This window comes from Strongylocentrotus purpuratus, unplaced genomic scaffold, assembly GCF_000002235.5.
Source record: "Strongylocentrotus purpuratus isolate Spur 01 unplaced genomic scaffold, Spur_5.0 spur5_scaffold_10, whole genome shotgun sequence".
Classification (NCBI taxonomy): Eukaryota; Metazoa; Echinodermata; class Echinoidea; order Camarodonta; family Strongylocentrotidae; genus Strongylocentrotus; species Strongylocentrotus purpuratus.
The window spans coordinates 7,423,366-7,436,000 of NW_022145595.1; the positions used below are offsets into that span (position 1 = coordinate 7,423,366).

The 12,635-nt window shown below is 38.3% G+C and overlaps 1 protein-coding gene across 1 annotated transcript; it reads left to right on the top strand.

The window, feature by feature from the left end:
* Positions 1–576: 576 nt before the first annotated feature.
* LOC587131 (FAS-associated death domain protein) lies at positions 577–6,925 on the top strand. Its single transcript, XM_030979343.1, is given in 5 exon segments — positions 577–958; positions 3,499–3,734; positions 3,737–3,889; positions 4,754–4,792; positions 6,490–6,925. Coding segments are annotated over 4 exon segments (687 nt in total). The 5' UTR covers positions 577–958; positions 3,499–3,505; the 3' UTR covers positions 6,756–6,925.
* The last annotated feature ends 5,710 nt before the right edge of the window (positions 6,926–12,635 follow it).

The window sequence follows — 12,635 nt, forward strand, 5'->3', positions numbered from 1 at the left end:
GAGTTAATATTCCAGCTTATTCATAGACAATGCACATGACGGTAGGGTGGTGAAAAGTTAGCGTAGGGTAGTGAAGAGTTAATATTCCAGCTTATCCATAGACAATGTACATGGCGCTAGGGTGGTGAAAAGTTAGTGTAGGGTGGTGAAGAGTTAATATTCCAGCTTATCCATAGATAATGTACATGACGGAAGGGTGGTGAAAAGTTAGCGTAGGGTGGTGAAGAGTTAATATTCCACTTTATCCATAATTGACAATTTACATGACGCTATAGGGTGGTGAAAAGTTTAGATCGTGAAAAATTATATCCATAGAAAATATGCACATGACGGTGACATAATGGTGCAATAGTTTATGTGATTTGGTATTTAAAGAGTCAATGCCCCCTTTCCCAGAGAAAAGGCATATATATGCATGACATGCTTATAATTATGGTGCGGGGATATATTGCAATTCGAAAGAAGATAATAACGTTTTAATTTCTAACATAAATGAGGTGAGGTCTTAGTATAATTCTTTGATTTGCCCCTAAGTACTGCGCTTTACCCCCCCCCCCCCCCCCCCCTCATCATCTACTCTCATTATATCCGACCACCATGCCTATTTTAATTGGTAGCCAGCCATCGTTGCACTGATCATGCCTGATGGATACAATACACAAAGAATATATTGCGTGTGTGTAGTATAGCGGTTGTACGTGTACAATGCGATCCTTACACTTATCAAATTGGCATTTTTTACACATAAGATGGGCTACCTTCATCTCCGATTAGGTGTGTGAAGAAAAGCTTCAACTCTCTCACTCCAGCTCCATTGTACTACTCTGTGTGTAGGCCTAGTCGTTTTACGTTGATATCGTGTGCGGTGTTGATGGCATTATTACTAGCTGGGCTCTCGTGAAATCATCACTTTTACCAACAGATTAACTTTTCTGCAACAGACTAGCGCCGGTACCAGGTAATTTAACGTTTGTAGTCGGTCTCTAATTGGGTCAAATCATCAAATTGCAGGAAGTAATCTAATTTTAAGCTAAACCTAGACCTAGATCTAATCATCATCAGTCTGTCTAATCATCATATCATGTCATGACTGTAAATTGTCAATGACAATTATTGTGGGGGTTGGGGCCTGGCCCCTGGGCATGGGGTTGGGGTGGGATGCACGTCCGTACATAACACTCCTTTACAAACATTATTACTAGCCCGAATTCACAAAGGAGGTTTAAATTCAACTCATGTCTTAAAGTTAAATCTTCATTTACATTTAACCCATGGCCATGGTCTAAAATTAGCGTAAAATAAACTTGAAACGGTCAGATGACATATGACCAATTCTTCTTCTTCTTCAAGATAATCTGCCTCCTTCAATACTGAAGATTCTTGCAGATGCTGTATACTCGGCCTGATTGGGGTGTGCAGGTGGACCATTACACCGGGGTTTCCCCCTACTCTTAGACGAATAGTGCAATGGGTTCTTAACGTGCAAGGGTGGTGACTCTCCTGTACACGGGGCCTCCATTTAACGTCCTATCCAAGGGACGGAGTGTTTTCCACTTGACATAACCTGCGTCTATGAACAAGGGGAGGGGCACGTTAACACACAACGCAGACTTTAGTCATCCACCTGGGTGGGAGTCGAACCCAGAATCTTTGGTTTGACAGGCAGACGCTTTACCGACTGAGCCAACTCGCCTCCTCAATTACTGAATTTGACTTGCACAATCGCAATTTTAGCAGGATTAGGCAAAGTAATAATTACCCTTAATTTGCGCTAATTTTAAACAATGGGTTATGTTAATGAGTTGGGGTTTAAAACTTGGGATAAATTTAAACCTCCTTTGTGAATTTGGGCCAAAGACTTCTCTTTTGCTTTTGGATTTAACAGAAAATATTCACCAAATAGCACTAACCATTCATGAATATTTGTCCTGTATAATAATTAATATTGTCCAACATAATTCTTAGAAGATTTATGAAATATTGCTTGTAAACTTCTTCAAATTGTTGTTAGAAAATGTAGATCAACTGTCCGGACAAACAATGTCTGGATTAGAAGTTAGACCAAAAGCTTCAGTCTCTGATATCGATGGTTCTTTTGCTGAGACTCTACTACGTCTGGCTCCACTGCTTGTCCGCCTCTATACATAACAAAGCTAGGAAGGTTGACAAGTTTCAGTTTTATTGAAGAATTAGCCATGCCAGATGGCTCCACTGCTTGTCCGCCTCTATACATAACAAAGCTTGGAAGGTTGACAAGTTTTAGTTTTATTGAAGAATTACCGATACCAGACGGTTATTTCGGGCAACGTTTACTCTATGAATACTTATGTGACGGGCCTACACTGTATGTAAGGGTAAACAGAAATAATCGTCTGGTACCCGTATGGGAAATTATTTAATCAAACTGACATTTGCCAACCTTCCTCATAATCAGACAGTGACCCTAGCCGTATGCACAACGAGGACTGATTAGCCGATTTTCACCATAAGTTGGCGAAAATTTATAAGTTTTTCTGTATTTAGAGTTTTTATAGACTTACCAGTTTGATTTCATAGATAAATAAATGATCAAAAAGAATATATATCTAATTTTCATATACTATCAAAATGCCATTAAAAACAATTGTAAAACATTAAAATATAAGGACTTACTTTCACTTTCAGTTAATCTGTCAATTTTTTTGTAAAAACTGTGCGCTATAAACTCATAAACTGTATTGCGTAACCTCCCCTCACTAACCCGTACGATGTACTCTAGTCTCATCAGTGGAGTTGGACGAACTAACATTTCTCTGCGCTTCCAAAGAGCTTTGGAAATTATTACCCTAGCTTTAGCTCCAGCAGCCATTATCAGCGCACAGTGGATTTCAAGAAATAATCCTATCACGTACCCATTTACCTCACCTGGGTTGAGTGTGGCAAATGTAGATTAATGTCTTGCCAAAGGACATTAGTGCAGGACTCAAACCGCGGATCTCATGATCTACAGTCCGGTGACGTATCCACTCAACCACGACACCTCTACAATGGTCTTTGTCTTGAGACTAGTACTGCACTCAAACCTTTCTTGGTACTTTTGGGTACCGGTATGCTAACCATTTACACTAAATCTAAGTGTGTGTGCCCAGAGACTAAATTTGGTCCAAGATGGATTCGCTAAAAGGTAAGGTTGGTGTGTTTACACCTAAATAAAAGGGTGTTCACGACTAGTCTTAGGCACCCTGAGATAGGTTTGGGTCTTGGTGTAATGGGCATCTAAGACTTTGGGATGTTTCACAAAGATCCTAAGTTGAACTTATCTCTAAGTTGGACTTAACAATTATGGAAAGCCGTTAACATCTATGAAAATATTTTGTAAAAGTTAGTTTATAAGGCATAAAATGTTGATTCAAATCATTCATGTTTTCTATTATCAAGGAGATTTCATGTTCTTGATGTGGAATTTATAAAAAGTCTAACATACTTGAATTTTCGCTTTTGAATATATTTTATTTTAAGGCAAGAAATGGCTCTCCAAAATGTTGATGTCCAACAGGACAGATGCTACAAGAAAGTGGCCTTCACGATCGGAAAAGCCCTCTCCCCTGAAGAAATCCACGACTTCAAATTTCTATGCAAGGACATTCCGGGTTTCACCCAAACCGACATCGATGAGATATCCACCGGCCTTGCCCTAATAACCAAACTCGAACAGTTAGCCGTCCTTACAAAGGATAAAGTGGATGATGTGATTGAAAACTTGAATTGGTGAATAGGAAGGATTTGCAAAATGAACTGGAGCAATATAAATTACAATTTATTACAAGATCAACAGATTGGCAAGTAGGGGGGCCAATAGCCCAACCAATGAGTGCACAGTTTCAGCAGAATAACGGATACCAGTCGGCAGGTAAAGTATCATTCTTTATCAAAAACTTTAAGGCTTTGGAAAAAATTGAACCCTATGCCTTTCAAATGGCCCCTATTTTTTAATAAGGGGGGGGGGGGGTCCATGTGATTTGACACTGAATAATCTTACTCTAAATCAATCGTTAACAACTTCTATAAATTCTGCTTCTGAGAAATGTTTTCAAGTTGCCCTAAATGAAAAGCTTAATTCAAGATGGGGATGAATGTGTGCATCTGACACATGAGAATCAAATGTACTATATACTGCATTTAAAAACATTTTCAAAATGCAGAAATTTGTTATTTTGATTTCATTCCCAAAAGAGCTAAATCCAAACTGGTTTCATTCCAAAAGGATTTAAATCCACTGTGGCAATTACAAATTTGCTCATCTGAACCACATTTCCTAAAGCCAAGTTTCACAATTTTTGTTGTATAAATTGCATTCAGTCTTGGCATTCAGTGCAAAAGAGAAAGCTGGTCGACTTAATTCCATACTTTTGAAAAACTTTTAGTTGGCAATTTAGGAAATTCCTCTAGGTAGTTGCCATCTCAATGCCATAAATTTTTCAACAGTACAACATACTCAAAAGATGTACCATAATTTATAACCAGAAATGTATGTGTGCATGAAATGTCTGAGAATTTCGCAAGTAGTTCAGATTCCCAAAAGTTTCACTATTGACACAAGACTATATATTTTTTGGAAATGCCATCCTTTACAATTCATGAAAGTTTCATATTATGATAGTTTCTTGTTTTACAATTTCTGTTCAAGTACATGTGTGTAATTATGATGTCTTTTCATGAAAATATTTTTGGTTGTATGTAATTGTTTATTTTCGATCAATTTTCTCTTCTGTAGCTTACAACGCACAAAATCAGCCGGTTGTAATGGGAGACGGTAAGTGGTAAACATCTTGTGTTCGTTTATTTTTAATAAAAATAATTGTAATAATGCGTATCCGGACACCTACCCCCTGGACATTCACCCCCCCCCCCCCCCGGATAACCACCCCCAGTGAACTACCCCCTAGGGACAACAACCCTCTAGGACGACTACCCCCCGGGACAACTACCCCCTGATCAACTACCCCCCCGGTCAACTACCCCCAGACAACTACCCCCTAGGACAGCTACCTAGGACAGCTACCCCCCGGACAACTAACCCCTAGGATAGTTGTCCGGGAGGTAGTTGTCCTAGAGGATGGTTGTCGTAGGGGGTAGTTATCCGGGGGGAGGGGGGTAGTTGTCCTAATCGTTCTAGGGAGTAGTTGACTGGGGGTGGTTATCCGGGGGGTGGATGGATGTCCAGGGGATAGTGTCCTATAGAACCGTAATAAAAGATGGGAGTTGTTGCTACCTTGTTTGGCGTTCAATAATAAGGGATAGAGCAACGTCGATCTGGCGCTGCTCAGTGGCTGCCGGGCTCACGATTAATTGGGCAAAAAGAATTTCCGTTTCGGTTTAATAAAATTTGGAGTGGACTATTAGGCTATTATTATTATTATTATTATTAATAATGATATTGGATATTTTGTTATAGTTCACGCATCCAGCATGTAAGGTTTTCACAGCATTGAAGAAATTCCTTCCAACTGGTACCCATTTAACATCTGAGTGGAGAGAGGGAATTAGTGATTACCGGTAATGTCTTGCCAAAGGACATTAGTGACGCATCTCAGTTTTTCATGAACACCATTAAAAAAGAATTGTAAGGCCTACATGTTAAATGGAATGCATCTTCACAAATTTCTACATGTACTTGTTAAGGCAAAATTAGTTCTCCAACCATAACAACCTACCGATTTTTAATATGAAGCAGAGGTGGTGCCGGTGGGGGGGGGGGGGGGGGGGGGGGAGAATGATTGCCCCCTATGATTTTGCTCTTTTTTTCCCTTTTACCTGTCAGAGGTTTTTGCATCTTAAATGCTGTAACAAACACTCTGTCATACCCCTTGATTAGGGGGGGGGGGGGCGTAATTTAAGTAATGAGAAATTATTCACAGGTTACCTTTTGTGACATATTATCTTCTGAGCCTTTCATACATCCAGTGTATGGCGGCTGGGCGGGGTACATGTATTAATTATCCGTAAGCTATTTCTAAGTTCCCCAATGTTTGTGTGATGGCTGCCATGAAAAACAAGATGAAAAAATTCCAAATCTTATCGAAAACCAGATTGAAACAATGGAAGGTCCTTTTCAAAACTTCAAGAAAATGATGGGCTTGACTTTAGAATACCCCACCAAAACATAGTATGTTAGTTGGTCGTCCAACAATCTAACAAACCCTTTATTATAGTTTTCGAGCTTGCCAACAAACACAACCAAAGAAAGTTGACCAAATTATTTTACCAAACTATCTTATTGCTACCCCGGAATGGGGGACCTTCACGTTTTCAGTGATTTAGTTTGCCTGCCCCATTCCTGGCAACTTGTAAATGCTCATCGGAATTGAGATAATGTTTTAAATGATTTTCATCCTTTGTTTTGTATGATTTGTTCTTCCATGTAATTCATTTGTTAACTCTGTGTTTGCTGATTAAATAATAATAATAATAATAACAATATTGTTGTCCTTTCCAATCCACTTCTTGCAGATCTTAGTACAGAGTTTGACATCATTGTTGAGAACATCGGCCGTGACTGGCGACAGCTAGCTAGACGTCTGGGTCTGAGTGAGGTCGACATCGAGTGCATCACCGAGAACCACGGCAGGAACCTAAGAGAGCAATCAAGGCAGGCCTTGTGGACATGGAAGAACAGGGTGCGCAGGGAGGCCACGAGGCAGGCCCTTATCGGTGCCTTACGGAAGTGCAGGATGAACTACATTGCTGATATTGTCGAAGGGTTCATCAAGCAGTGAGGACATTGTCAAGGAGTTTGTCAAACCTTGAAGACATCGTTGAAGACTTATCAAGGATTTTGTTTTCATGACGTTGTGAACTTGTGGAGGCATTTTTGTGTAGACCTGGAAAGCTTCATCAAGTCATTCGGACCTTGATAAAAGGTTCCTCAAGAAATAGAGATATTGTCTGATGGATTCATCCAGCAGTGAAGACATCGTCAAAGATTTCTCCAAGGGTTGAATGGTTAATGAGGTACGAGGCGGTGAAGACAATGTTTAGGAGTTCAGGAAGCAGTGAAAACATTGCGGAAGGGGTCATCAAGCTGTCAAGACCTTGGCAAGTGGTGCTTCAATTCAAGCCATGAAGAGAATGATCTATCAGGCTGTAAAGACATGGTCAGCAAGTTTCTTAAGCTTTGAAGACCCTGTTAAAGAGTCTATTTAGAACCTGGAGACACTTATCGAGGGATTCAGGGATGATGCAGCCAAATCACGAAGCTGTGTAGAGATCCTGGAAGGCTTCATCAAGCTATTTAGACTTTGGTGACTGGTTCTTCAGAAAAAAGAGAAGACATCGTTTGATGGATTCATTAATATTTTAAAGCCCGTCTGTACTAGTTTGGCCAGGAGGGATTAGACCCCCCAGCGTGGTCACTGACAGGTGGTTATCTCATCAACTCAGCTCTCAATAAACATGAGAAAAAGGGGACCATGGGAGACCAATGGTCACTGCAAAGGCATTGTTTTCTATATAGAGCGGGCAAGTAGCTACAAGTAGTGCGATGGGGCTTTAGGACATCATTGAGGGTGCATCTATCATCCAGGCCCAAGACAGCTATTGTTCATCAAGTATTGGTTGACCTTGATATATCATAAGCTTGAAATAAATGTCACCTGCTAGGTAATGATTTGAGATACTCAGAGAAAATGACTATCTGAAGGGATTGGACACACTACAGATCAAGATGTTGATCATTGTAAAGATATTATAAAGAGTACCTAGAAAATCCTATTTAATTTTCATATTAGATAGATTTGATAAATATGTCTTTAGATTCTCCATAGAAAAGGAATTAGCTAATCCATACTAATATTTATGATCCAACTCTAAATCAACATTTAAAAAACAACAGTCGGCAAATTACATGGCTATTCTAAGTCGATGCTGTAGGAATTTTTGCATATATTGCAGTGGACGTGCTGTGCCGTCCGATCCAGCGTCTACATGTAGCTACAGTGGCTACTGTATCGTTTTCTGCTGCACGTAACAAACTTGAGAGAAGTTAAATCCAAACTTAATGTTCCGCTAACGATTATTCATCGTTGTGAGGTTTACCAGCATCCTTGGACATGGAGAGATTAATGGAATGCCTATGTTATACTATGAGAGTAAGAATTTATGAATTTACGTGTATTAACAAATATTTTTTTCTTTTTTGAGAATAGTGATGAGTGCTGACACCATTCAAAAGTTTACATGTATCTGTCGATCTACTGTGTTATGATATCGCAATCTACTCCTTAAAAAGGCAGGGTATTCTACTGACACTACTTCAAATTTACGTATACTGCCATCTGCTTCTCACAATGTCCAAATCTGTCGACAGCAATGTTTCACAATGAACCAACTGCATGAGGCATATGGGATGATGCTTGGGTACAGGTACAGGAAATCACTCTGTGTACGTCTTTACAGAAAGATGGCGCAATTAGAAATACTTTTACATTACAGCAGTGGTAGTGATGTCGGTAAATACCCTGCCTTTGTTGTGGAGCAGCAGTTTTAGAACTCGATTTTGATTTCTAGTCTTTGCCTCTAAGCACCAACACCTAAAACCAACACCTAACACCAACACCATCCCTTGGAAATGATTTTGTAAATAAGATTTCTACATTTTGAATTATATTTATTCATTCTTTGTTAACATGTAATGTTTAATGATAGGTATTCAATCATTTCAATGAATAAGATATTTTGCTAAGTTTGCTTCTAGGCAATTAGTACACTTCTTGTGCACCATAAAAATCGAGCAGAAGACAGCTGAATTTTGTATTCAATGTATGCTTACAAACCATTGTCCTTTTGGATCTACTGTAAATCAAGGGTTCAGTGACACAAAGACGTAACTCCATATTTTGCCAAAATGAGTATTTGATATCAGAATGTTCAGAAAAATGTGGGTCTCTTTCCAGGAAACACATAGACTTAACTCTACCCAACACCCCATTGAAGTCAATCACTAGTGAAACATAGACTTAATGTGCTTAGTGACACATAAACCACCTTTTCTCAAAATGGCCAAAATGGAGTTAGGCCTTTGTGTCACTGACCCCTCGAAATGTACGTGGTCAAACTGTCAAAGGGATTAACAAAAGTCTTTTGCATGTTATGAACTATTTTCTCATGGTGCCAAATATTTTCTTCATTAGGAACACATATTTTATCAACATTGTGCTATTTATTTATCTATTTCAATATTCAAGCTAGCTTCATTTGCAAGTGTAGGCCATTCCATATGAATGCAATGTATGAAAAAGGGGACATTTTGATATATTTTAGTAAAACGACACCAAGATCATCAATTTTGGGATAATATATTTTGATTATTTGGCTATTTTTGTGAGGAAATGTCATTTTCAAAATATGCCACTTTTGCTCACGTCATTATGCTTGAACCAGCAAGAAATATGTGCATTTTAAACCTTCCTATACTATCAGCTGTGTTGAAGAGAGCGGTCATGCATTGGTGCCACCTATCTGTTTATTTCACCCAAAATAGTGAACTACTCTTAAATTATCTTTGATTGCAATTATAGTATTCTAAAATCGCATGCATCCAAATTTGTAAAGATTGTTCATTGGATAATCGAGTCTGAAAATGTTAACATGTCCATGTTTTCTCATAGGGACTCGCCAACAGCAAAGCAGTGAGGCTGTAGTTCAGTACTTCAGTTAATCTTTGTTCTTGTGAGGGTTATGAAAAATAAATTCCCTCATAGAATCCCAAAAAACTTCAGAACTATGGAATTACCAAGGGGCATTGATGAAGAATAAATGTACTTACAACTGTCTCAATTGCTGAGTAATCTGCAAAATATTATAGCTTTACCAAAAGCTGAGAAGCATTCAAAGTCTATGTGGCAAACATGTTGAATCGGTTTACATTTCAATGATGTGTCTCACTTTCAACAGCACTTTGACTGCATGACTAGACAATTTTATAATTTTATATTTATTTATTTTTGTTCTTGATTATAATCAAGTAGTAACTGTGAAGTCTAATGGCTTTGTATGATGGTTACACACAGCCTCAACATGCATTCACATATATCATTTGTATAATTTCTAGATTTATAATGACTTCACTGTATCGGTTTACTTAGTTCTTTCCAAATACAGTAACATATATTTTTTAGATGAAATCTATGGAGATAAATCTGTCAAGATCCAAATCATGCTTGTTATGTTTAGTAATTATCATAGAGATGTACTACTCTAAGTCTAACCCTTGATTATGATTTGTATTATTATATACCTAACCATTACATTTTTGTATTATTATTTCTTCAAGGGCCTAATCTACTTGGTATTCAATTGTACTTTTTATCTCATATTTCCACTGTATGGAAATAATGCAGTTAGAAAATTGTCCTTTAACTGATATTATATGTACTGTTATTGTGTATACCATTTAGGGTCGAGGGTTGTAAATAGGATTGATATATCATGGAGTGTTTTAATATAAATATATTGTCACTTTAAAATGTCTGACTAATTGCCTTTTGATTTCAGGGACTGACCATTTTAGTTTAGTTCTTTTATTGATAATGTGTTTTATTTCAAGTACTAAATAGTTTATTTGAGAGAGGAAAACTTATAGATTGCAAAAGAGTTATAGGAAATCAATAATAGGAATAGGAAATCATATTGGAATAAAAATAGTAAGGATAATTATAAGAATGGGGAGTTGAGAGAGAGAGAGAGAGAGAATTATAAGAATGGGGAGTTGAGAGAGAGAGAGAGAGATATATAGGGGGTTTGTAAAATGCAACCTTTTAATAAAAAAAAAATTTAGTTCACAATGTGAACTTGAAGAAGAAAAAAAAAAGAAAAAAAAAAAAGAAGCAAAACATTAAACATTCTTTTATTGATAATGGTTTTATTTCAAGTACTAAATAGTTTATTTGAGAGAGGAAAACTTATAGATAGCAAAAGAGTTATAGGAAATTAATAATAGGAATAGGAAATCATATTGGAATATAAAGAGTAAGGATAATTATAAGAATGGGGAGTTGAGAGAGAGAGAGAGAGAGAGAGAGAGAGAGATGTAGGAGAGGGGGAGACAGATGGGAAGAGAGAGAGAGACGGATAGTGAGGTGAGACATATTGCAAAGGAGTTAATTTAGATAAAGGGGAAATCATACTGGAATATAAAGAGTAAGGATAATTATAAGAACAGAGAGGGGGAGACAGAGGGATGGGAAGGGGAGACAGGGAGAGTGAGGTGAGTGAGGTGAGACATACAAAGGAAGAGATGGGGGATTGACAAAGGAAGAGGAGAGAAAGAGTTAGGGAGAAGTGAGGTATTGATGGTGTGGAGGAAGAGAGAGAGAGAGAGAGAGAGGGGGGTAGAGAGGGAGGGATGGAGAGTGAGAGAGAGAGAGATGGGGAAAGGGGGAGGGGGCAGAGGGAGAGACAGAGACGGAAAGTGGTGGTGGCAGTGGTGGTTATTTTACCTGACTGCTAAGAAAGCATAAATGCTTGCTAGTAAGCAACCAAACGGCCAACGGCTTTAGGTCCTCTCCGAGGGACCTGGTAATGAGATGAGACTGAGACATACAGAGGAAGAGAAAAGGTAAGAAGGTGGAAGGATTGACAAAGGATGAAGAGAGAGTTAGGGGGAGTTTAGGTATTTAGGATGGGGGAGGAGAGAGAGAGAGAGAGAGAGAGAGAGAGAGAGAGAGGGGGAGAGAGGGAGAGGTTTACACCTTTTTTTCTACCTCCCTCTTTGGGAAGATATTTTTCAGTTTTTCTTTAAAAAACGGTAAAAACAACACTTTTTTTAAAAGCAGACCGTAGATTTCAAGATTTTCAAATCGTTGTATAATTCTGCCAAGAGGTGGCGCTATACCTCTTACAGAGAGCGAGGGGGTTACACTTTTACCCTCCCTCTTTGGGCAGATATTTTCAAGTTTTTCTCTTTAAAAAACGGTAAAAACAATACACTCTTTTAAAAACCAACCGTAGATTTCAAGATTGTTCGGTCGGTCACAAAGGGCAATACATTTTTTTTTTCGGCCTTAGGCTACACTTAGGTAGGACAATAAAGATGAGATTGTCAAATCGTCCTATAATTCTGCCAAGAGGTGGCGCTATACCTCTAACAGAGAGAGGGGGGGGGGGGTAGAGAGAGAGAGAATGAGAGGGGATGGGGACATTTTTTTTTTTAAGGTGGGGTAGAGAGAGAGAGAGAGAGAGAAAGAGAGGGGGTGGGAAAAAAAGGGGGTGGGGTAGAGAGAGAGAGAGAGAGAGAGAGAGCGAAAACACGAAGGGATTGGGAATTGAACCAAGTGAAATAGAATTCAAAAGATAGGCCAAGGTAGAGCGAGATACATGAATGCGGTTGGATTATGAAGAGTATACCAAATCGGAATTTCTCTTCGAACCACAAAATCCCTTGCAAATATATTTGTTTAGAGAATAAAAGACCAAACAATTTTCATGACACGACATTTTAATACTTTAACGTGACCTTTATTCACGACCAATACAATGAAACATTTAATATACATAATAAACATGATACATGAATATTCAAAAGATAAAGTCTTTAAAAAAGTGAATATTATTATTTATTATTCTTTTTGAAAAAAGAGCGATCATCATTGAATAAACTA